The 19,718-nt window shown below is 34.4% G+C and overlaps 4 protein-coding genes across 7 annotated transcripts; 2 read left to right on the top strand and 2 right to left on the bottom strand.

The window, feature by feature from the left end:
- Window position 1: 1 nt before the first annotated feature.
- Window positions 2-13,060, top strand: LOC145740060 (uncharacterized). Of its 2 annotated transcripts, none has more exons than XM_081995396.1 (2): window positions 2-102; window positions 12,564-13,060. In XM_081995396.1, exons 1-2 carry the CDS (start codon window positions 73-75, stop codon window positions 12,813-12,815), a joined length of 282 nt encoding a protein of 93 aa, XP_081851522.1. In that variant the 5' UTR covers window positions 2-72; the 3' UTR covers window positions 12,816-13,060. The 2 variants fall into 2 exon arrangements, with proteins under 2 accessions (XP_081851522.1, XP_081851521.1); XM_081995395.1 differs by lacking the exon at window positions 2-102 and adding an exon at window positions 11,335-11,882.
- Window positions 1,030-5,384, bottom strand: LOC145740044 (uncharacterized). 2 transcript variants are annotated; one of them, XM_081995368.1, is made up of 16 exons: window positions 4,902-5,384; window positions 4,602-4,843; window positions 4,419-4,549; window positions 4,186-4,364; window positions 3,992-4,134; window positions 3,689-3,929; window positions 3,470-3,631; window positions 3,241-3,420; window positions 2,657-2,920; window positions 2,514-2,600; window positions 2,371-2,463; window positions 2,206-2,311; window positions 1,846-1,987; window positions 1,618-1,786; window positions 1,356-1,562; window positions 1,030-1,307 (listed from the first exon to the last, which is right to left on the bottom strand). In XM_081995368.1, the coding sequence occupies exons 1-16, from the start codon at window positions 5,161-5,163 to the stop codon at window positions 1,147-1,149; spliced, it is 2,769 nt and encodes a 922-aa protein (XP_081851494.1). In that variant the 5' UTR covers window positions 5,164-5,384; the 3' UTR covers window positions 1,030-1,146. The 2 variants fall into 2 exon arrangements, with proteins under 2 accessions (XP_081851494.1, XP_081851495.1); XM_081995369.1 differs by having other exon boundaries at window positions 2,514-2,597; window positions 4,902-5,380.
- ClC-b (chloride channel protein 7) lies at window positions 6,866-16,807 on the bottom strand. Of its 2 annotated transcripts, none has more exons than XM_081995370.1 (14): window positions 16,455-16,807; window positions 14,688-14,861; window positions 14,437-14,635; window positions 14,113-14,366; window positions 13,875-14,052; window positions 13,400-13,691; window positions 13,115-13,253; window positions 9,626-9,889; window positions 9,375-9,554; window positions 9,036-9,245; window positions 7,646-7,804; window positions 7,512-7,595; window positions 7,251-7,331; window positions 6,866-7,191 (listed from the first exon to the last, which is right to left on the bottom strand). In XM_081995370.1, exons 1-14 carry the CDS (start codon window positions 16,530-16,532, stop codon window positions 7,090-7,092), a joined length of 2,394 nt encoding a protein of 797 aa, XP_081851496.1. In that variant the 5' UTR covers window positions 16,533-16,807; the 3' UTR covers window positions 6,866-7,089. The 2 variants fall into 2 exon arrangements, with proteins under 2 accessions (XP_081851496.1, XP_081851497.1); XM_081995371.1 differs by lacking the exon at window positions 16,455-16,807 and adding an exon at window positions 15,715-15,838.
- A 190-nt stretch (window positions 16,808-16,997) lies between these two features.
- On the top strand, window positions 16,998-19,126 carry LOC145740062 (type-1 angiotensin II receptor-associated protein-like). The gene is made up of 5 exons (XM_081995398.1): window positions 16,998-17,229; window positions 17,290-17,436; window positions 17,694-17,769; window positions 18,616-18,723; window positions 18,779-19,126. Exons 1-5 carry the CDS (start codon window positions 17,188-17,190, stop codon window positions 18,904-18,906), a joined length of 501 nt encoding a protein of 166 aa, XP_081851524.1. The 5' UTR covers window positions 16,998-17,187; the 3' UTR covers window positions 18,907-19,126.
- Window positions 19,127-19,718: the final 592 nt, after the last annotated feature.

The raw sequence follows: 19,718 nt of genomic DNA, 5'->3' as shown, positions 1-19,718 counted from the left end.
CAGGTACTCCTGTTCTTGTAGCCTACCAAACTTGGTTAATTTAATAGATGGAGGGATAATGGTTAGAAGCAGATGTGTTGCTTAGGATTCTCTGATTTCCAGGTAAAGAAATGAACATCTAAAGGTAAGTTTTCTTTCTACGTTTATACTTGACAGCTTAACTTTTAATTCTATATGTTGACTAACATAATATACAGTATAGTTGTCATTTCTGGCATCCAGTTGACTATACTGGAATGAAGGTTTTGTTCTTTGGTTATCAAGCCCTTGTAGCCTCTCTAATGAGCCGTAGTACGGCGAAACCGGTCAGAGGCTTGGAATTGATAAACAAAAAACAAAACCTCACCATTTTTATAATATACAATATGTTCCACTTACGATGAAGACAGTCTTGTGATTGTGTTAACTTTCCCATAGTACTCTCAAGAAGATAATGACATAATTTTTAAAAATGTCGATTTTCTGACAAAACCATAATGGACGTTTTAAAATGAATCACCTTTGGTATATTTAAAAATACTAATAGTTATATGATTAAATGGAGAAAACGATGCTCCAGAGGAAATGGCTTTGAAATCCAAGATGTTTACGAGGGTTATCGAATTATTGCAAAATACTGAAGTCTGTCAGCAGTAATAAGATTACAGTGGTATTTTTAGTTTGACTAGAAAATATCACAAACCTAATTAGTTCTCAGTTGTGTTGTGGCTCTAAATAAATTATGAAGAATGGACTAAAAAGAGTACTGCTTTTTTTTTTGAAGCACCGAACTATCTGAAAGGTCAATCAATAATTTAGGTCCACCGAAAAGCCTCTATTTAGAAGAATACCTAATGTACCATATATACATATTTTTTACTGGATTTTCGTAGATCTATTCTATGATAAATAAAATATATAGCTCTTACTGTTGTTGGTAGCTGTTATAGAAAGTTATGACTAATGTTGATCACTTTTCGGGACGTTTTAATATTGGTTGCAACCAAGGGTAGGAGGAATAAGGCGCACCGTAGTCAGAAAAAAACAACGTTGCCATGTAAACAATTATTAGAGACGCTATAAGGTGTAAAAACTAGATGGAATTCTTGCAAAAGGATAATTAAACAAACAAGTCGAACAAAAAATGTAATAAATCCGTCAGTGCCTTTATGAATCTTTAGCTGTTGGCTCGGGATCTTGATTTTCCGCCAGATCTTCGATTTCATAAATCGACTCTCCACTTTCTTCTGACTCCCCATCAATGTCTTCCAAATCAACTTCCTCATCATCAGATTGTGACTCACTGGACGCAGAAGCCGATTCCTTGTCTAGATTTCTTGTCATTACAACAATTTAAAAAAATATATATATAAAACCTTTTTGAGCTTGAGTTAGACCACAAGTTTTCTCAACCAAGTCATCTAGGCAACGTTGCCAGTATGCGGCGCAACTAATCGCTTCCGTTAGGGCTTCAAGGGTAGCATGAGCGACCACCACGTCAGTGATCAGGTGGTCTTGCAGACATTTCGGGCAGCAGTTTACACGTTTACCGTGGAAGTTTTCTACGATGCTTCGAGACAAATCTTTGAAACCATTTTCATTGAAATCAAAGCTGCCAACAAGAAATACTGACAAAACCTTTAACATGAGCGCTATACTGTCGCCATCCAATCACCGACGTTTCAGCTTCTTCGATGAATTTACGCCATTCTGCTTTGCGCAGCACTTTTACTTGACCGTTGGCGTCTTTTACGTCACCACGCACCACCGATGCGTACTCTTTAATTCTTTGAATTACACAACTCATCTGTTTATAGTAAATTAGATAAGATTAAATTTAGAGGGGTGAAAAAAGTTTCGACTTGCCCATTGAGTCCAATTGTGAGCGTTGTGAGTGATTTCTAGTAGCCACACTGCCCAAGTTTTCAAAGACAGGCAGCACACGGTATCCGGTGAATGTTCGAATACTTTCAACGGTTTATGGCCTTTAATCACTTTTCCTGCTTCCCTATAATTTAAAAACATTTTTAAAATTGTTTAAATATGGTTCGAAATTTCGAGAAATAAAAAGCTAGAGGAATTCTAATCTCTTGGACAATATCTAATCTAAATAAATGAACAATTTGTTGCCTCAACATTATCTCTATGATCCAACCTAATTTTGATTGAATTGTAGTAATATTTACCAATCTTCAAAAATTATAAAAAACAACAAGACATAAATACCAAGCACCCGGTGGAATCTCCTTAGCGGGAACTCCAGGAACAGTTACAGCTTCTTCACCTTCCGGTACTTCTTCCAACAATTCCTCAGGCAGTTCTTCTCCATATGCTTTTGGAATTTTATTATTAACATAGCTTTCAAAAATAAACAAACCCATAATATCTTACCGAAACCTTCTTCGTCCATAACGGCCGAAGATATCGCTTCATACGTACTGATATCACCTTCAGCTTCTGACAATCCAGGTTCGTAGATTTCTTCTAAAACAGTTTTTAGAAACTCGATCCTCTTACATATACCAAATTATTACCTTCCGCACTCTCTGCCTCCTCTTCATCCATTCCTCCTGATACAAATTCTTCAGCTTCAGTGTCCGCTTTAACTGCATCCTGGACTGCTAATACAAAATCCAAAATTATTTCTTGTTTTAAAAAGTAAACAGTTAACCGAGACCTTCGTCTTCGTCTTCTTTTTGGCTAGCATCGGTGACTTCTCCCTCCTCAACTGCTTTAGATTCTTCAGCAACGCCTTCTTCACCTTCGCCTTCTTCAGCTACTTCACCTTCTGCTTCGCCCATTTGGACACCACCGATATCTGCTTCGCCGCCTTCTGTTCCCTCTTCACCCGCTTCGGACGCATCTTCTGGTTTTTCTGCTTCACTCGCCTCTGCGTCCGTTTCACCGATGCCTTCTTCCTCTTCATGTTCTAATTCATCACCTAATTTGAATAATGCTGTTTTATTACGCTCTTTCTCTTAATTAAAAAAAAAATGGAATGTGTTTTTTTGCGCTTAATTTACCCTAATTTAAGGTGCTTTGATATAGATTTGCGCTTTGCTGTGCATTGGAACCCTTATGAAACAAAATGGCTAAATTGCTATTAGAAAAAGGATACAAAATGAGCCAAAACTCGCCTCTCTAGCTCATTATGTTATATTTGTTTAAATAAAAAGAGTTAGAGATAAAAAGAAAGTGTATTGTTTGAAATACTTCAGCTATAGGAACATAATTTTATTTAATACATTGATCAAAACATACCTTTCTCACTAGGGACTGGTCGTTTGGTTGCCACCAATTCACCTAACAATCCTGCTACTTCGTGTATCTTCTGAAGGATTGTATCATCCACTTGATCTGGATCATTTCGGGTCGCCCAGTCTATCATTATTTGCTCCAAAAATGGTTTACCGCCAGCACCACTTAAATTCTCTTTCAATTCTATATAAAATTCTGTTAAAAAAAACCGGAACTTGTTTTGTCGTGTTACCTTTAAGACGATCCAAAACATCTCTATACCGCACATCAGGCATTTGGTTCTCATCGATGAGACTGTCGAGGAAATCATCTGAACAATTGCTGAGGATTTGAATTAGTTTATCTAAAGCGTCCCCGTCTAGATCGGTCAACATGTTATCCAGATCTGTAGCATCTGTAAAATAAATAAAAAAATTCCATTAATAGGATTAAAAACCGCAAGTTGTAGTACCTTCGCCTTCTCCAGGCCGTAGAAGATCAGTTATAAATGCTTCGGCAGCGCTTCCGCTACTTTCGAGAATTCCTTCTTCACCACCTTCTTCCCCCCATTCTATAGGTTCGAAGAGTTGTGAGTCCCTTAATTCTTCTTCAGTTGAAGAGTCGTATTCTGATTCGCCTTCTGATTCCCCCTCACCTTCACCAATTAGAGAGGCAATGGAGACTGGAGGTATGTCAGCGTCCGATTCAATAGCCTATAGAGTATTTAGTTTATTGTCTATATGGAATAGTGTCCCAATAATAGAACTATATAAACCTGAACGTCCACAAATTTGGTTAAGGTATCAATCCAAATAGCTAATTTGTCTGATACTTCAATAATCGTTTTTTTGTAGTGATTTTTTGTCTTTCTACTTGGTTTCTTCATGGTTCCTGTTGCTTCCAGCCGATCCAAAATACCTAATAAACAGCTTCTTCAGTTTTTTTCAGTTACTTAAAAATAATTGGTACCATCAGATAGTAGCATTTGCTTGTAGTTAAGCGCGAACAAAGGTTCATCTTGAATGTATTTGACTATGTAGTAAGCTATTGTGTCAATATGGGTTTGCATCTTGTCTGTATCCTTTTCCTTCTCCAGTTTCTTCTTTTTCTCCAACATACGCCTTTTCTTTAACTTCTTATGTTTTTGTCTGAAATCTTTTTAAATGCTGTTTCTTTCACGATTGTTACTATTGTACTCTCACTTGTCTAGCTTCTTGTAGTAATAACGCGCTTCTCTGGGCTCGAGATTTTGATCAGTGTGTAAAATCTCCTCAAATCGCATTAGCATTTCAGCTGGTAAGGAATTGGCATATTCTTTCCAATTCGTGAATACCTGTAGCAGTTACACTAAACAGACCAAGTAACAGAAATGATCATAAAAGTACCCGTCGCTTATTTGGGACAGCTAGTTGTACAAATCTGGGAGGGCAAGGTTCCAACTCGCATCTTTTTTTATACTTTTTCGGTTTTGGTTCTTCAAATTTCGGATTTGGTATAGACAAATAGTCCATGTACTTGTCCTGGGACCACACATTTCTGTCTAGTAGCGTGGGTTTTTCAACAGGAAGCTTCCTCTTCTTTTTCTTGTTTGCCTTCCTCTCCGTTGTGGGACTTTGTTTTTGTGGCCCTACCCGGTCAAGAAATGTCTAGTTGTGTTTGTTAATTAATACAGGAACTAAAATCACCTTCTCCATTCCCATTAGTTTGTTCAGGTTCAGCTTTAACCGTAGTTCGTTTCTGTTTGAGTCTCATCCGTGCTCTACAAAGCTCAAAAGGAATGTGAATGGGCGAATGGACAGGCAACAACGGTTTTTCCTTTTCCTTGTCTTTGTAGTTGCGATAAGTGAGACCCCATAGTAGCTCGTTTTGTATGCTAACTAGTTTTTCTTCTGGCGTTTGTCCTGATGGGGATTCGAACGGTTCTAACATGTGCTCACACACGGACATGGTGAACGATTAATTTTGTGCAACCGAATAGTTTTAAAACCGACGATAATTACTTCATGTAGACATTACACGTCAAAATAAGTGAATGACGTTTGGATTTAAGGGTGCACATACAAAAACTGCAAACTTTGTAAGTCAATCAATCAATAGTTAGAGCAGAACCAGTCCTCTCCTGTGCCAACCTGGCAGCCCTCAACCCTTCATCCAACGCATCAGCAGAAAGAGAAACGGTGGTGTCATCGGCAAAGAGGGTGTATTTAACCGTGTGGTCATATTTCACTTGAACGGAAACATAAAAAAATGTGGAATTTATATTACTTGAGCGGAAACATTAAAATTGTGGAATGTGGTCAGAGTGCAACTGCACTTATGATGCAATTGCTGAGTTGCGAAGTATGTGGAATATTTCCAAGTACCGAGGGTCGAAAGGTCGTCACGAGTTGTCGGCTAGAGGAACCCAGGTCTGGGAGTTTTGATTGGTGGAACCAGTGTCTGGAATGCTATAAAAAGGAAGTTGTACCCTAGAGAGGGGTTCAGTTCATTCCAGTCAGTCCAGTTTTGCTGTGCACCACGTCGGAAAACGCAGTACCTAGCTAGAAGACTCCGCTCACATCACAGAATGTAGTCGTCCTGAATTCTGCAACCCGCACCGGTTTCATAAATTAATTAAATAGTAAACCATATCTTAAACTATAATAAATCGCGAGTGCCAAACCCTCCAGGAAGCTGCCCTCATAATTGTTTAACAAATGTAAGTATGTATTTGTTATTGTAATATTTTGTGCATGTAAAAGGTATTGTTTAAAGTGCTACTTTTGGGAATTATGTTGAAGGTTTTGTTCCGATTCACTAAGTTAATAAACCAACCATTTTGTCAATTAGTTTTAACTGTCATTTAGTTATTAAATTATATTTTTCTACCAAATGGTTTGATTCTACCTCTGAAACAAGATCTCGGTAAAGGCGTTTATTAAAGTAATAAACGCACGTCTCGTTTAACTTGTTGGGCCAAAAGGGCTTTACAATTTAAACGTGACAATATATAGGTATTAAAAACAATACAGGGCCAAGAATTGACCCTTGGGGGACACCTATGTTAATCTCAGTCACCGCCGAAGACCCCTCACCACTTGATGCCTGCCTGGTATGAGCTAATCAAATTCACACTCCTGGTGTCAAAATTGTAATATTTAAGTTTGAGGAATAAGATACCATAATCGACACAGTCAAAGGCCTTGCTCAAATCCAAAAACAAAACGTCGACGCGTTTGTGCTTTAACGTTCAAACCCATTTGTTATTAGTACAAACTTTACTTGTTGCCATATTGTACCTTTTCAGTAGATGGTTATTGTAAAAGTTAGTTATTTTAGTAGCAAACGGATCTTTTTTGTAGTGAGCCATATTCAGCAACTAAACATGTATAATTTAGAAACTTTTTCAGTCCCTGACATTTTTTTCATACCTGTCACCATTTTCTAGTTATTTCCAAAAGAATTTAGAAACAAAACGACAAATTTGAATAACAAAAATTTTTGAAAATCCACTACACAGGTACAAAGAATGTATTCTTAGATTTCTGTGGCCCGTTTATAAACAAGGTCGGGATGGTAAAAACGAGGTAAACAAAACCACTCAAAAAATTTACAAAAAACAAACACAAAAGCTCTCATATCTATGGGACTATTAAGTAATAATTATTGATGTAGGTTCAAAGTGTAATAAAAATAAAACTTTAATTCTTACAATAATCAATTTTTACAACGCTATACATTAGGTATACTAATCAACAATATTATATAAATCTACACTATATCTAACTAACTAAAAAATCATCATTTAATAAAATTGAACAATCACAATGTGTTTGGTCATAAAATACTGGTATAGGATTAATGAGAGTGAAACGATTAAAATAATATTTCAGTTTAGAAATCCTTTGAAACCAGCAACTCCTCAACCCCCATTCGTCCTAAATGTTTCCACATTCGGTACCGTGCCAGATCTTTTCTAGTCACCATACCAATTACCTACAATAACGTATAACCACACGTTTATGGTTAATACGGGTAGTAAAAGTAATACTTACCTCGTTTGTATCATTTATTATAGGCAAATGCCTCAAACCCAAACCTCTAAACAGTCGAAACATTCGTGGCAATGAGGTAGACTGAAAATAACGGAAATACTTATTTATGTAGTTACAATGGAATTAATCCAAATTGATTGGTACCAGGTGTGCCGAAAAATAAATTTTTATCATCAAATGTTGTATGTTTTGAAAGTAATTTGGGTGGTTTTTACTGGATTCATGTTGAGACACCCTATAGAAAAAAAAAAGAAAACTTACGTGGAGAACTGTATAAGGTGAGGGATTCATAAACGGTCTCAAGTCTATGGAGTAAGTTTTCTCATCTTCCGTTATATTAAGTTCCTGAAACTTTACTAGGTAAGATAGTTTTAAAAAATCAGCGTATTTAATACCTCTATGGTAGGAAACCTTGGATACTCATTCCTAAAAATCTCCGCCCTTTCTTCATCCCAAAACTCACTAGTCTCATTAAACAACTTTTGTTGTAATATCACAATTAATTGAGAACGCAATATCAGTCCTCGGATTCTTCCATAAGTGGTTACCTCGCTCTAACAAAAAACGTTAAAATAATTATTATTTTATCATAGGTTATATCCCGAGACGTTCAAGTTTTATCGGGTAAACTGTGCATAGGTGATTTTTTGCAAAATTTGGTTGGAAAATGATTGAGACTAAATAATTCGACGATAAAATCCTGAGACCGCAGGTCGAAGGATTTTTTCCAAAGAATTATTTAGTCGAAACCATTTGCCTAAAAGAAAAATTTTGCAAAAAACCTACCAATGCACATTTTACGTGATAAAACGTGAACGCCGAGGGGTATATGTCAAGATTATTTCCTGAAAACTCACATTTTAGTTTATTAACAAGAAAACACCTTAGTTAAAAAAAATACTAAACTAAACGTGATGAAATTAATGATAATATTGAACTCACCCCAGCAGACGACAGATTTTCGTTCAGCCATGTATATTTTTGTTTACATTTCAGATTGACAATCAGACGTCATAATATTTTAATTTATGTAATTTTTTAATGGAAACTACGTTATAGTGATTTATTAATTGTTAATATTGAAGAAAATAGCTTAAATTTGATATGTGTCTAAATCCCGTTTCGTTTAATATCAAATGTTCTTCAAAAAAACGTATTCGAAAAAGGTAGGAGGTGTTTATTCAGTGTAAAATTTTAGCAACCAGGGATTTATTCAGTATATAACGGCTCTCATTGGTCGAACTAGAAAGGTTCATTGAATTTTATTGGCTGCTAGTACAATGAGGGAAATAATCGGGGGTAATATCCCTAGTGCATTTAATTTTTCTGGAAAAATTCGGAAAAACGAGTTTCTAAGTAATTTGTTTTAACAAATAGCATGAGCGAGAGTGGTTTTAAAAATCATCCGAGTCGAAGACGATGCTATTTGTCAAAACAAATTACTTAGAAACGAGTATTCCAATTTTTCCACAGGAAAAATTAGACGCACGAGGGATATTTGGTAAGATTATTTCCTGAGTTAAATAAACATTTTATTTTAATTAAAACAATAAGAACAATAATTAATAAGAACAATAACTTTCAAGCTAGAAAGGGTAACACTATTCTTTATGTTGCTGTGAGGAGTGTGAAATTTTTTCGAATTTTTTTCCGGAAAAACTGCTGACAGCTAAGTTGACAGTTGTTGACAAGTGATTTTTCCACTTAAAATTTACATTTGTTATACTATTTCTGGATAGCGATTGGTCAAAATTGATAGGAAGGAAATAATCTTCTTAAACTAACCTGATCTGATAAAGGCGGATCTACAACTGGAAATCCATTGTAAGTGGTGAGTTTTAGTAGTTCGACAATATGACCGACGTTCTCCACCGATTTCAAAGTTACTACAGGGTGTGACATCACTTCGCTGGCGTAAATGTTATTCACAACCGGTGGCGGCTCCCATGCTAACAATGGAACACCCTCTAGTTGAATTAGAGTGTCATATATTCCCTAAACATCACTGAGATAAAAAAACAGGAATTTTTGACAGAGCGGTAAAACTATTCAACTTCTTCCATTCTGTACGAGTCACCGTGTAGTTATTATTAGTTTTTAATAAACACTAAGACGTTCCCTTACCTCATTGAAGTAATCTCCAGTCCATTTAGCCGCAATGACTGTAATAATAAGCGGAAGCGCGAAAGTGATATTTCCGGTACATTCCATTAAAATCACAGTTAAACTTATGGTCATTCGAACTACTCCGCCTAGTTGAGCTGCCGCTCCTATTAGAGCGTACTTACCCGGATGGACGATATCCTAGAGATAAGAAAAATCACATTAAAGACTGCTCAGTGACTTTTCACTGTTACATTCTTAAATTAACTTACAGCATCCGGAAAAATATAATACAATCCAATAGAAAACAAGCGTCCCCACGCAGCTCCGGTCAAAAGGGTCGGTATAAACAAGCCATTAGATGATGCAAGGCCAAAAGTCCAAACGGCCAATAAAAAGTAAATGACGACAAATGCGGCCAATGAAAACGCGTTGTGAGTGTTTGGCGGATCGTGAAATAGCGATCGTACTGAAGCTTCCGGTGTTTGAAACCATATCGATGCCAATACATTGTATTGTCCATCTGTGCAATACAGCTGAAATAATTCAGTAATTCTTAATAAGTAGTAAGCAGCAAAGTATACAGTATGTCCCAAATTGGTTCTACATGTATTGGGATCTCTGTAACCGTAAGAGCTACAGAGTCGGTTAAATGGGGAAAGTTTTAGAGAATTTTAACAAAGCCAAAGAGAGTTTTGAAACTAAGACATTATTAAGGCACTTTTTTACGCAGAACACCATCACGTAATTAGGAAAAATCTTTCGTCATTGGTTTCCGAGATATGGATGATAACTTTGTAAATTCTTATGGCCGTCTTCAAGATGGCGTCCTCCATATCTCGGAAACCAATGACGATAGATTTTTTCTAATTACGTCATCGTGTTCTACGTAAAAAAGTGCCTTAATAATGTCTTAGTTTCAAAACTCTCTTTGGCTTTGTTAAAGAGTGTTGAAAATGCAGTCTCTGACGTGTTCCCAATTTTCCAGAAAACGGAAAAAAATAATTTAATTTGGAGACCGGAAATAAAGTTTCACATAAAATGGGCCTGTCCCACAATTTTTTTTTATTTCATAACTACAAAACGGATTGAAAATATTATACCCGTATTTTTTTGTTTTCAAAAATATTAAGTCTAAATAGAAAAAAAATGACGATAAAAACTACATTAATCTCATGTTTAAAACGCCCGCCGCCGGTGACGTACTACACTATCAACCAATCAGCGACAAGAAGTGAAACAGATGGCGTGCAACAGCCAATAAAATCGCCCAGAATTACGTACGTCACATGCGCGCCAAAACAATCTTTTAAAGTTAATAGACAAATTCAAACTAATGTAGGAACATTTACGACCATAATTTTTTCTTCAAGAATATGAAAAATTAGTTTTTTGATCCTATTCTTTCGATTCCAGTCATTAAAACAAAAATTTATGATATGTGGGATAGGCCCATTCTCTAAAACCATCCCCATTTAACCGACTCTGTAGCTCTTAGCGTTTTCGAGATCCCAATACATGTAGAAGCAATTTGGGACACACTGTATATGTAATTTGTTAATTTAAAATATAAATAGCAAGAGTTTAGTCGTTAGCTATTGAGTAGTTTTAGTTAATTTTGTAAGAAAATTTGTAACAAATAAGAGCACAAAGCAGTAAGATATGAAAACGATGGTCACTGCAGAACACTCTACATTGCTCAATGGTTTTATGTGAAACGTCATTTGACTACAACAAATTATATATTTCCTTCCTTTGCTACCTTAGCTCAATAAAATAGTGTGACGATATACAGGTGTGGTAAATCCAAAACCGACCATAGGAAAACCGCGTAACGGACAGAGAAACATACATTATTGCAAGCGCGGGACTAAGACAGAAAACGAAAAAAATATCAAGTAGGCCATATTTTCAGCACGCTGTTGCCAAACGCCAAGTATCACTCAAATACCGTCGACAAAATAACTTGCCGTTTGGCAACAGCGCGCTGAAAATATGGCCTACTTGATATTTTTTTCGTTTTCTGTCTTAGTCCCGCGCATGTATGCAATTATGTACGTTTCTCTGTCCGTTACGCGGTTTTCCTATGGTCGGTTTTGGATTTACCACACCTGTATATGGAACTGCACAAAAATGGCTGCCTAAACGTCAAACTCAGCGCCATCTACAACTTTTATTATTTTCAAGATGGCCATACATTTTGACGTTTTGCATTAAACAATATCCGCGCATTAAAAAAACACTATGGACAAAATGCAAGAAATCGACGAAAAAGAGAAACGAGAAGAACAAATCTTCGTAGAGACGATAAGACTACGCGAAAATATCATCAAGTGCCGAGCAAAAATTGTGAAAATGTTAAAGCAAATCGGTCCAGCCGAAGTAAAAGCGACGGAAGCGAATCGGCAGTTTTGCGCGGCCATGTTGGAAACCAGCTTGGCGGAAAATCAACTCGACGAAATCACAAAGAAAATCAAGATTAAATTGGAAAAAGTACAATACGAGGAAATGAAAGTCGCCAATTTGAAGGTGAATAATAATATTATTGCAGTTGAGTATTAAATAGTAGGCTCTAGACAGTTACAGCCGATACTCAGAAACATCATATTTAAATTTGGTAGTAAACGCAGTAGGATTTAGCTATGAAGCTTTGTTAACCCTTTGCCGCATTTCTAACTCAAATTTGCCTGTAATTTGGTATGCGCTACTACTTTTGAGTGTTTCACCCAAGTATCAATCAATCAATTCAAGTTAGAACCAGTTAGAAGTATACTAAATTAAGGTAAGGTTTGTAGTTACATTCAATTTGTTCATCGGTTGTCAAACTGTGTTTTTCGTACTTAAATTGTTAAAATTAAATGCTTCTGCGACCATAATGTTTTAACAAAAAATTCAATCAAGAAATATTTAAGTATATTTTAATCTCAACAGCTCTGATCGTTTTCTAGTTCTTATTTAAATATTACAATATATGGATGATATTGCTGCAAGCAATTCAAAGATATTTGTCTTTTTTAAATAGAATTTTGGCAATATCGCAAAACGTTTGTCCAAATCCTATTCCAGCCATGCGCGATAAGTATTAAAATTAATAGGTATTCAACTTCTCTTGGTGCTAAATTAGTTTAGCTTAATTTTATTTTAACGTCGTGCATAAATCCACCTTTATTAATCAACATTTCAAAAATTTCTGTTTTTTTTTTTCATAAGAAACAATTCAAAGGCTTCGTACGATCCGAACTAGAAAAAGGTCCTCCGAAAATCAAACCAGCTGCACCGTCCAGCCTTCCCGATGATGAAAATGTGAAGCACCAACAAAAAATTGAAATGTGGAAGAATCAAGGAGTGGCCAGCGCTATGAGTATAACTAGTCAACATCAGGAAACTGTTTTGAAGGTAACTAGTCGTATTAAGGAGAATCTCAAGACATTTGAACTGGAGATTGCTAATGACAGCGAATAACATGAAATTTAATGTTCTTGTTGGTTGTAGAGACTCTAATGTTATATTCCTTATTATTATTAATTATCGTTTTTATTATAGCAAATGTCACGTCACAATGACATAATTTAACAAAGTCTTAAGTTCATCAACTTTCAAAGTACGTCATCGTGACGTTACTTGAATACGGCTTAAAGTTGCAAATTATAATTGTTTATGTTTCAAGTTACTTGAAAATTAAAATAAAAAAATCGTCAAATCCTTCACTACCTTGCTGACTATACCCATTACTGGGTTTAGATAACAACAATTGAAATTACCTGTGTTGGATACTTAGTGGGGTCCTGTCCTACAGGTCGGCAATCATCAATTAAAAACATCATTAAAAACCCTAGGGTCGCAGTTACAGCCGCCACTATACAAGCTTCTATTACTTTTAACCACTTTGGTCTCACATATCTAAAAATAAAATTTAAAAACTCACATACAGGGTGTCTCAGTAAAAAGATACAAAACAAAACACCTCAAAATGTCAACATCGACAACAGTTTTGCAGATGTTACTTTTTACACAAATATTATCATTAAAAATCTAATTTTACTCACCTTTTCCGGAAGACCGTAATTTTATAATTTATATGGTTCCACAAAGCTCCCAATAAGCCACCGATGCAGCCCATCACGATAAAAAACGGTATCTCAAAAATCCGATACGTAAAAGATTCAAACTCGCCCAAGTTGAACAAACCGGGATATGATAAGTTTCCCGGCACCCCATGATATGCCGAAAGCACCACGTTTAGTGTAAACGTGGACACTATAGAAGCGAAGAAAGTTTTCCAGGTTAGACTTTGGTTCCAGAAACTGGTACCCTCTTCCAGCGAGAATAGAACGCCACCTATTAGTTAAAACCGAGATTAAAACATAAAAATATTCAGTAATATGATAGGTAATTTAAGTTCTAATGTAAAGAATTGCGGAGTGCCTAATGAGAACAAAATCCGGCTACACCGCTACGAAATAGTTTAGTAGATCACTAGACATTTTTTTTGGAAACAAAATTTATATTAATAAATCTTACCTACAGGAGCCCCGAAAGCGGCAGCCACTCCTGCAGCCGCTCCACCAGAGACAAAATCTCTTTTCTCGCGATCTTCGCGAAAATACTTAAAAACCCCAAAATCTTTACCAAAGGAGGAGCTTTTGCCTTGAGAAATGCCTGCGGCTATAACCGCCCCGCTGTGAATCATTGGTCCTTCCTAAAGAAAACGTTTACCACATTCTAAAGATATATTTAACCAACACTTTAAGCAACATACTTTTCCTCCAGCTAACCCGCCAACAACAGAACAAATAACACCGATACTCTTAACAAAAAGGGTTTTGATCCGTACCACTCGAGGTACTTTAACGCCATTTAGGTAGCATTTTACCTGAGGAATACCACTGCCTGCAGCAATTGGTTCTACGTAAGCTACAAGTACTGAACCAATGAAAACTGGGATAATATTGAATAAAATCCAACAGAAGAATGGTATATACAGTGCTCCTTGAGTGACATATCTGTCTACATCTGTAACATGCATTAAGGAAAGCTTTCCACACATTTCTAAATGTAAAAATTGAAATTTGTAAAAGGATACATGAACTCAATTTGGCGTACTTAATGTGACTTAATTCCTCTATGGAAATATCAATAATGCAAGCGACTAAGGCAGTGAACAATCCGATGAGCAAAAATACAAACCATCGGGCTATATTTTTTCTAACCAGAAATTTATATCCATTTTTCTTTTCCTCCTCCAACATGAGGTAATTTTCGCAAGTGTCATAGTCCAAACTCTAAACTTTTATTTGCTGGTAGCATTTTAAAACAGTATAGAAAGTGGCTTACCTCATATTTCGCAGACAAAATGTTGAGGGAGCCAACATCGATTTTTTCCTTGCTAATTTCGACTCTTCTTCTGACCGACTGCAATAAATGCAGTTCGTCATTGCTGCATCGAGTAACAATACCGATCGTGTCATCGGTGTCCGATTCTAAAGCCGTACTTGCAGAAGGTACGTTCTGGAAAAAAGATTTGGAATAGGAAAAGGTGTAATGTTTCATTGTTACAAAATGGAAAGCAAAGCCTTTTAACTTCAACTGAAATTTTATAGTTAACCCAGTTATTCAGGATTAATTGATTAAACTGAAATTGATATACAAAAGGTCACTTTTGGGATCCTTTAAACATTGATACGTTTTTCTCAATCAAAATTGAATTTTTAGAAGTTTTTTGAAATTCAAATTGCTTTCTGGCTTAAAAGTTAATTGCAATTTTGCCTGTTATTAAATGAGTCAAGCTTGCATTACAAATTTATAATGTATCAATTGATTAAGGTCATGTGACTGCTTTGATTCTTCAGATATTTTACTTGAAAATTGATTGAAGGGATTAAATTTTAAACAAAAAGTACAGTATCTCAAAAAATTTTAACTTGAAATACCTCACAAAGCATTACAACAACAGGTTCACCTATATTATAAAGCTTTTTATTTATTTGAACTTCTATATAAGACATTCATAATTTGGTAAAAAACATAATCAACATTGACATAACAATAAAGTACCAGAGACAAATTCATAAAACTGTTTACAGATTATAGTTAACAGAGATCAACAAGGTTGTGTTGTAGATTTTTTTCCGGTATAAGCTCAACTCTCTTCTCTTTAAATTAAAAACTAAACTGAATATTAAAATACAATTTGTTTCTAACTTGTTAATGTTGCAATTGTGACTTTTTTGAACTGAAAAAATTGATGATACAAAATGAGAATTTAATGCAGATAGGTACCAAAAAAGTCAAAAGTTTAGAAGGCTTTAAGAACACAATAAACACAGTGTGTTACCAAATACCATGTGTGGTTTATACATACCTTAAAACAGTCAAACATACTTTACTAAAACATTATAAATGCTATAAAGAATTAATTGTATCACAATCCTGCCTACCTTAGGCTAAATTAATACAAACTAAAAACCATTTGCAATGACCTGCCCCCTGAATCCAGTGATAAGTAACTTAATAGGATAAAGTTAACAAAGTAAACAGAAGGTCAAAGCACATAATTATAAGGCACTGCTTTGTGGGCATTTCAGGTATCTACTCAGGTTTCACACAATGTGTTAACTCAACTTGAGATTCCAAGATTTTTCTGCAGACTATGTTACTGTAGGAAAAATTGCCTACAAACTTAATGAATAAAAAGTTTAAAATTAATGTAAATAAACCAAAAAATAAATGGTTATTTCTTTTATGTTATGTATTTAATTGATATGATTCACTGCTAGAACTGAACCAAAATGGACTATTTGATATGATTTTGATTTATAATTTCTATAGCAGAGTAGTTAGTACCACTTAATTAAAAGAGTTTAAAAAATCTCCCATTATTTTATTAGATAATAATAAACCAAAAACTTTATTTGTGGCTTTAATATAAAAAACACTGCTAAAAAAAACAAAAAAAGGGTCAGTTTGCCTACTTTCCTAATAATAATAATCTTTATTTCAACATTGATGATCACATATAACATATTTTACACAACACAAAGTGAAATAGGGTTCTTGAGGGGTAAACCTCAAACTTAATTGTAGTTACAGTGAAATACTTACTCTGAATCTGCGAGGTCTAATAAGTTCTTCACGCTCATCATGTTCTGATGAGTAAATTGAGTTTATACTCTCTTGCATAGTGTTTTGTATTGTGTAATGCTCAGATTAAAGGTTGTATGGTTTATCATTTACAATAAATGGATAGGGCTAGGCTAAACCCCAAATGATAAGGCAACACAGAACTACTTAATTTAATGCATTTAAGTGGGCACTGAAATTATCAGTTCTCCTTTATGCATTATCACAAGTATATTGAAAAAAAATGGATTTTTATGAATTTACGCATATAAAGTAAATTTTTAACGAAAAAAGGGTCATGATAACAAAATTACTCATCACAAATAACAAAAACAAAGCAAATTAAATTACAATACAAAAATTATTATTTAGGTTTTAGGTTATGTTGGTTGTATATGTGTCACTTCTTTACAAACAAAGAAAGCAGAGAAAAAAAGAAGAGAATTAAAGGTTATATAATATAAGTGTCAAAGTGTCGTTATTGTTGTTAAATGTCAGCTGACAAATATAAATAAAACAAATTAAATTGTTATAATTTTTCCTCTTTTGTCGTACATATAATTACGTTTTATTTGTGTTTATTACTGTAATACGATGCCTAATCGGAGACATACCTAATTAGCTTGCTTTCGGTGTCAATCATACCAACCCATTTCTGTAGTCTGTAGTGTTGTGAAATACCCACTTTATTTCAGATAAACTTTTATTAATAACAATGCCTACGATAACTCAACAAATACCTAATTTAAATGTTAAGGTAACTGCTATTATTCTGTGTAACGTTTACAGGAAAATTACCAATTTCTATTGTTTCCAGGTCATATTTTTAGCTCACTTTATACTGATTTCCCTTACTTGTATGGGCTCCTGGGTCAGCAGTTCCTACTTATTCTATAACAGTGTCTTGCTGTTTCTTATTATATGGAGTATATTCCAAGGACAGCAACAAGAACCCCTGCAATTAGTATGTATGACTCATATAAGGATTTATAATTGATTTTCAAAGTGCCAATGTATTGCAGCAATTGCTTTATATTAAGTTTTCAATCACTTTCAAGTTTAACTGTCTAACTTTTGAAACTGACTACTGATTAAACCAAATATTGCTTTAACCAGATAATTTGTACCTAAATTTTGTCTCTATGCTAATTTACTCAATTAAGTCAACAAAAATTGGCTCTATAATTATGCTGAGAATTCTAATTAATGTGTTTTTTGCAGGTTATTGTGGTGAATGGAGTTTCTATAATCTTGGATATTTTATTGTTGACAATGAATTTTCCTTCTTATTCTGGTAGTAAGTAAAAATTAGTTCTAATTAGCTTGACAATGGAGCTACAATCAAAATAATCTATTAGGCTCATTCAGTCTTAGAAAAGTTATTATGGTTGGCGACAACTTCCAAAAGTTGGCATAAAAAAACTGTGTAATACTAATTAGAAATTGTCTTTAAGTCAGTAGGATTTACCAACTAAGTACTAATCTAAACAAGTGTAGGATTAATATCAACTGAAAGGTATTTTTGCTTCTATAGCATTGACAGTAACAGTACCTTTTGATATCATAAAATATCCTAACTGATGCTCTATCTAAGAAGCAAGAACTAAGTATTAAAAACTTGAGAAAGGGATGTTTTCATCACCAAATGAGAGAAATTTGAATCTAGTAAATTCCTAAAAACTGCCTGAAACTAAAGATTTTTTATAGAAGTTTTAAACTTTGTCTAAGAAATATTTTAATGGCACATTTCAGAAAATTGCAGTCTGTAACATTCTAGAAAAGGTTTTTTCTGTTATTTTATTATTTTCAGGTTCAAATGGGCATTACTAGGCAATTTTTAACTTTCAATACTTGAATTGCTTTTTGAGTGTTAAAACAGTTCCTATGTATCTTTTTTCACCTTTAAACTGCTTGAATTGCCTTTTAATTGCTGTTTTTCGTTTTTTTATCTTTATTTTTAATGAAGATAAAGCTGGAATCTTACGTAAGGGTAGACTACATAGAGTAAGTGGAACCTTTATACATTTTTCTTACTTTTTTGAGATGTCCTTTTGCTAAGAATATATTAATATTGATCTAATTCTAATAATTAATTTTGTGTATTTTTTAATTATACTTGTTTAAGGCCATACTTTTTTTTTAGGAGCAGCTGACAAGTTTTCAGCGGCAATCGCCATTTTACATTTACTGACGAGACCTTTGACTACGTTTGTTTTAATTAGAAATTTGGAGGAACGTGGTGGTAACGCAGGTGCGTTTTCACAAGTAACTTGCAATTTTAAATCTGAAAGTAAATAAAATTTTAGGGAGCATTCCGACTATGTTTACTGGTACGAGAACCGAATCGTACGAGGACATTGATAGGCCTTCTGTACCTCCTCAAGGTCCAGCCCAAGTTGGAGGGTATAATTTTGCCACTGCCCAGCAAATATAAGATCACACATTTAGTTGTTTCATTATAGGAAAAAAATAATTGAGTTTTCTCGAAATTACTTTATCACTTTATTATTATTACAAAATGATATTTGTACTTATTTTGTGTGACTGTACTGTAAATTTGTCTAAAATTTTCGAGTTTGATTGTATATATTTTAAGTAATATAATAATAATTAATATAATGTAGTATTTGCAATAAACTAATTCTGAATACAAAGTAAGGTGATTTTTAAATTGTAATTTTCCTTGCTCATTTTTGTGATTGATTTTTGATATGCCAATAAAATATAAAATATTCAAAACTTAATTTAAGGTAGATTACACCAAAATGCATAGGAAAGACCTTAAACAGTGCAAAGCCACCTAATAATCTAGTTTATTTGCATTTTAATTGCATACATATTCACGGTAAAATACTGACTTATGACAGTATAATTACACAAGAGAGGATAGAATGTTATTACTCCTGAAACAACATCTGGCAAAGATAACAGACAATGGGGGGCAATTAAAATAGCAATATTAAAACAAGCCTGGTTTGAGCTGTTTTTTTCTGGTTGTACAAAGAAAATGCTCTATATTGCATGAGCGCGTTAAAAAACAAATAATAAAATACACACATTGCCCGTAATAATCTTGATAACGTTGTCGAGAAAATGAAAATTGGTTACGATCAGAGTTGTGATAGGCGACATAAACCGTAAAATTGGATAGGGTAATTTTGCTATGGCTTAACAGAAAATGTGTAGTAATTCTGATACTATACACATCTAAGTAGGATTGAAAACTAAAAGGTTTTTGTATTTTTT

The sequence above is a fragment of the Ips typographus genome, linkage group LG1 (assembly GCF_016097725.1).
Source record: "Ips typographus isolate SLU linkage group LG1, UJ_Ityp_2.0, whole genome shotgun sequence".
NCBI classification, from domain to species: Eukaryota; Metazoa; Arthropoda; class Insecta; order Coleoptera; family Curculionidae; genus Ips; species Ips typographus.
This window is presented reverse-complemented; position numbering and strand designations above follow the sequence as displayed.

Excerpts from the sequence above, each read along its gene's own strand:
- LOC145740062 (XM_081995398.1), top strand. The coding sequence starts at position 17,188 with ATGCCTACGATAACTCAACAAATACCTAATTTAAATGTTAAG. Across the intron at positions 17,437-17,693 it reads AACAAGAACCCCTGCAATTA|GTTATTGTGGTGAATGGAGT; the intron begins GTATGTATGACT and ends TGTTTTTTGCAG. Across the intron at positions 17,770-18,615 it reads TTTTCCTTCTTATTCTGGTA|GAGCAGCTGACAAGTTTTCA; the intron begins GTAAGTAAAAAT and ends CTTTTTTTTTAG.
- ClC-b (XM_081995370.1), bottom strand. The coding sequence starts at position 16,532 with ATGCAAGAGAGTATAAACTCAATTTACTCATCAGAACATGATGAGCGT. Across the intron at positions 13,692-13,874 it reads CGCTTTCGGGGCTCCTGTAG|GTGGCGTTCTATTCTCGCTG; the intron begins GTAAGATTTATT and ends TTTAACTAATAG. Across the intron at positions 7,596-7,645 it reads CAAGGTTTCCTACCATAGAG|GAACTTAATATAACGGAAGA; the intron begins GTATTAAATACG and ends GTAAAGTTTCAG.
- LOC145740060 (XM_081995395.1), top strand. The coding sequence starts at position 11,598 with ATGGACAAAATGCAAGAAATCGACGAAAAAGAGAAACGAGAAGAACAA. Across the intron at positions 11,883-12,563 it reads TGAAAGTCGCCAATTTGAAG|AAACAATTCAAAGGCTTCGT; the intron begins GTGAATAATAAT and ends TTTTTTCATAAG.
- LOC145740044 (XM_081995368.1), bottom strand. The coding sequence starts at position 5,163 with ATGTCCGTGTGTGAGCACATGTTAGAACCGTTCGAATCCCCATCAGGA. Across the intron at positions 2,921-3,240 it reads ACCAGTCCCTAGTGAGAAAG|GTGATGAATTAGAACATGAA; the intron begins GTATGTTTTGAT and ends TATTCAAATTAG. Across the intron at positions 2,601-2,656 it reads AAAAGAAGACGAAGACGAAG|CAGTCCAGGATGCAGTTAAA; the intron begins GTCTCGGTTAAC and ends ATTTTGTATTAG.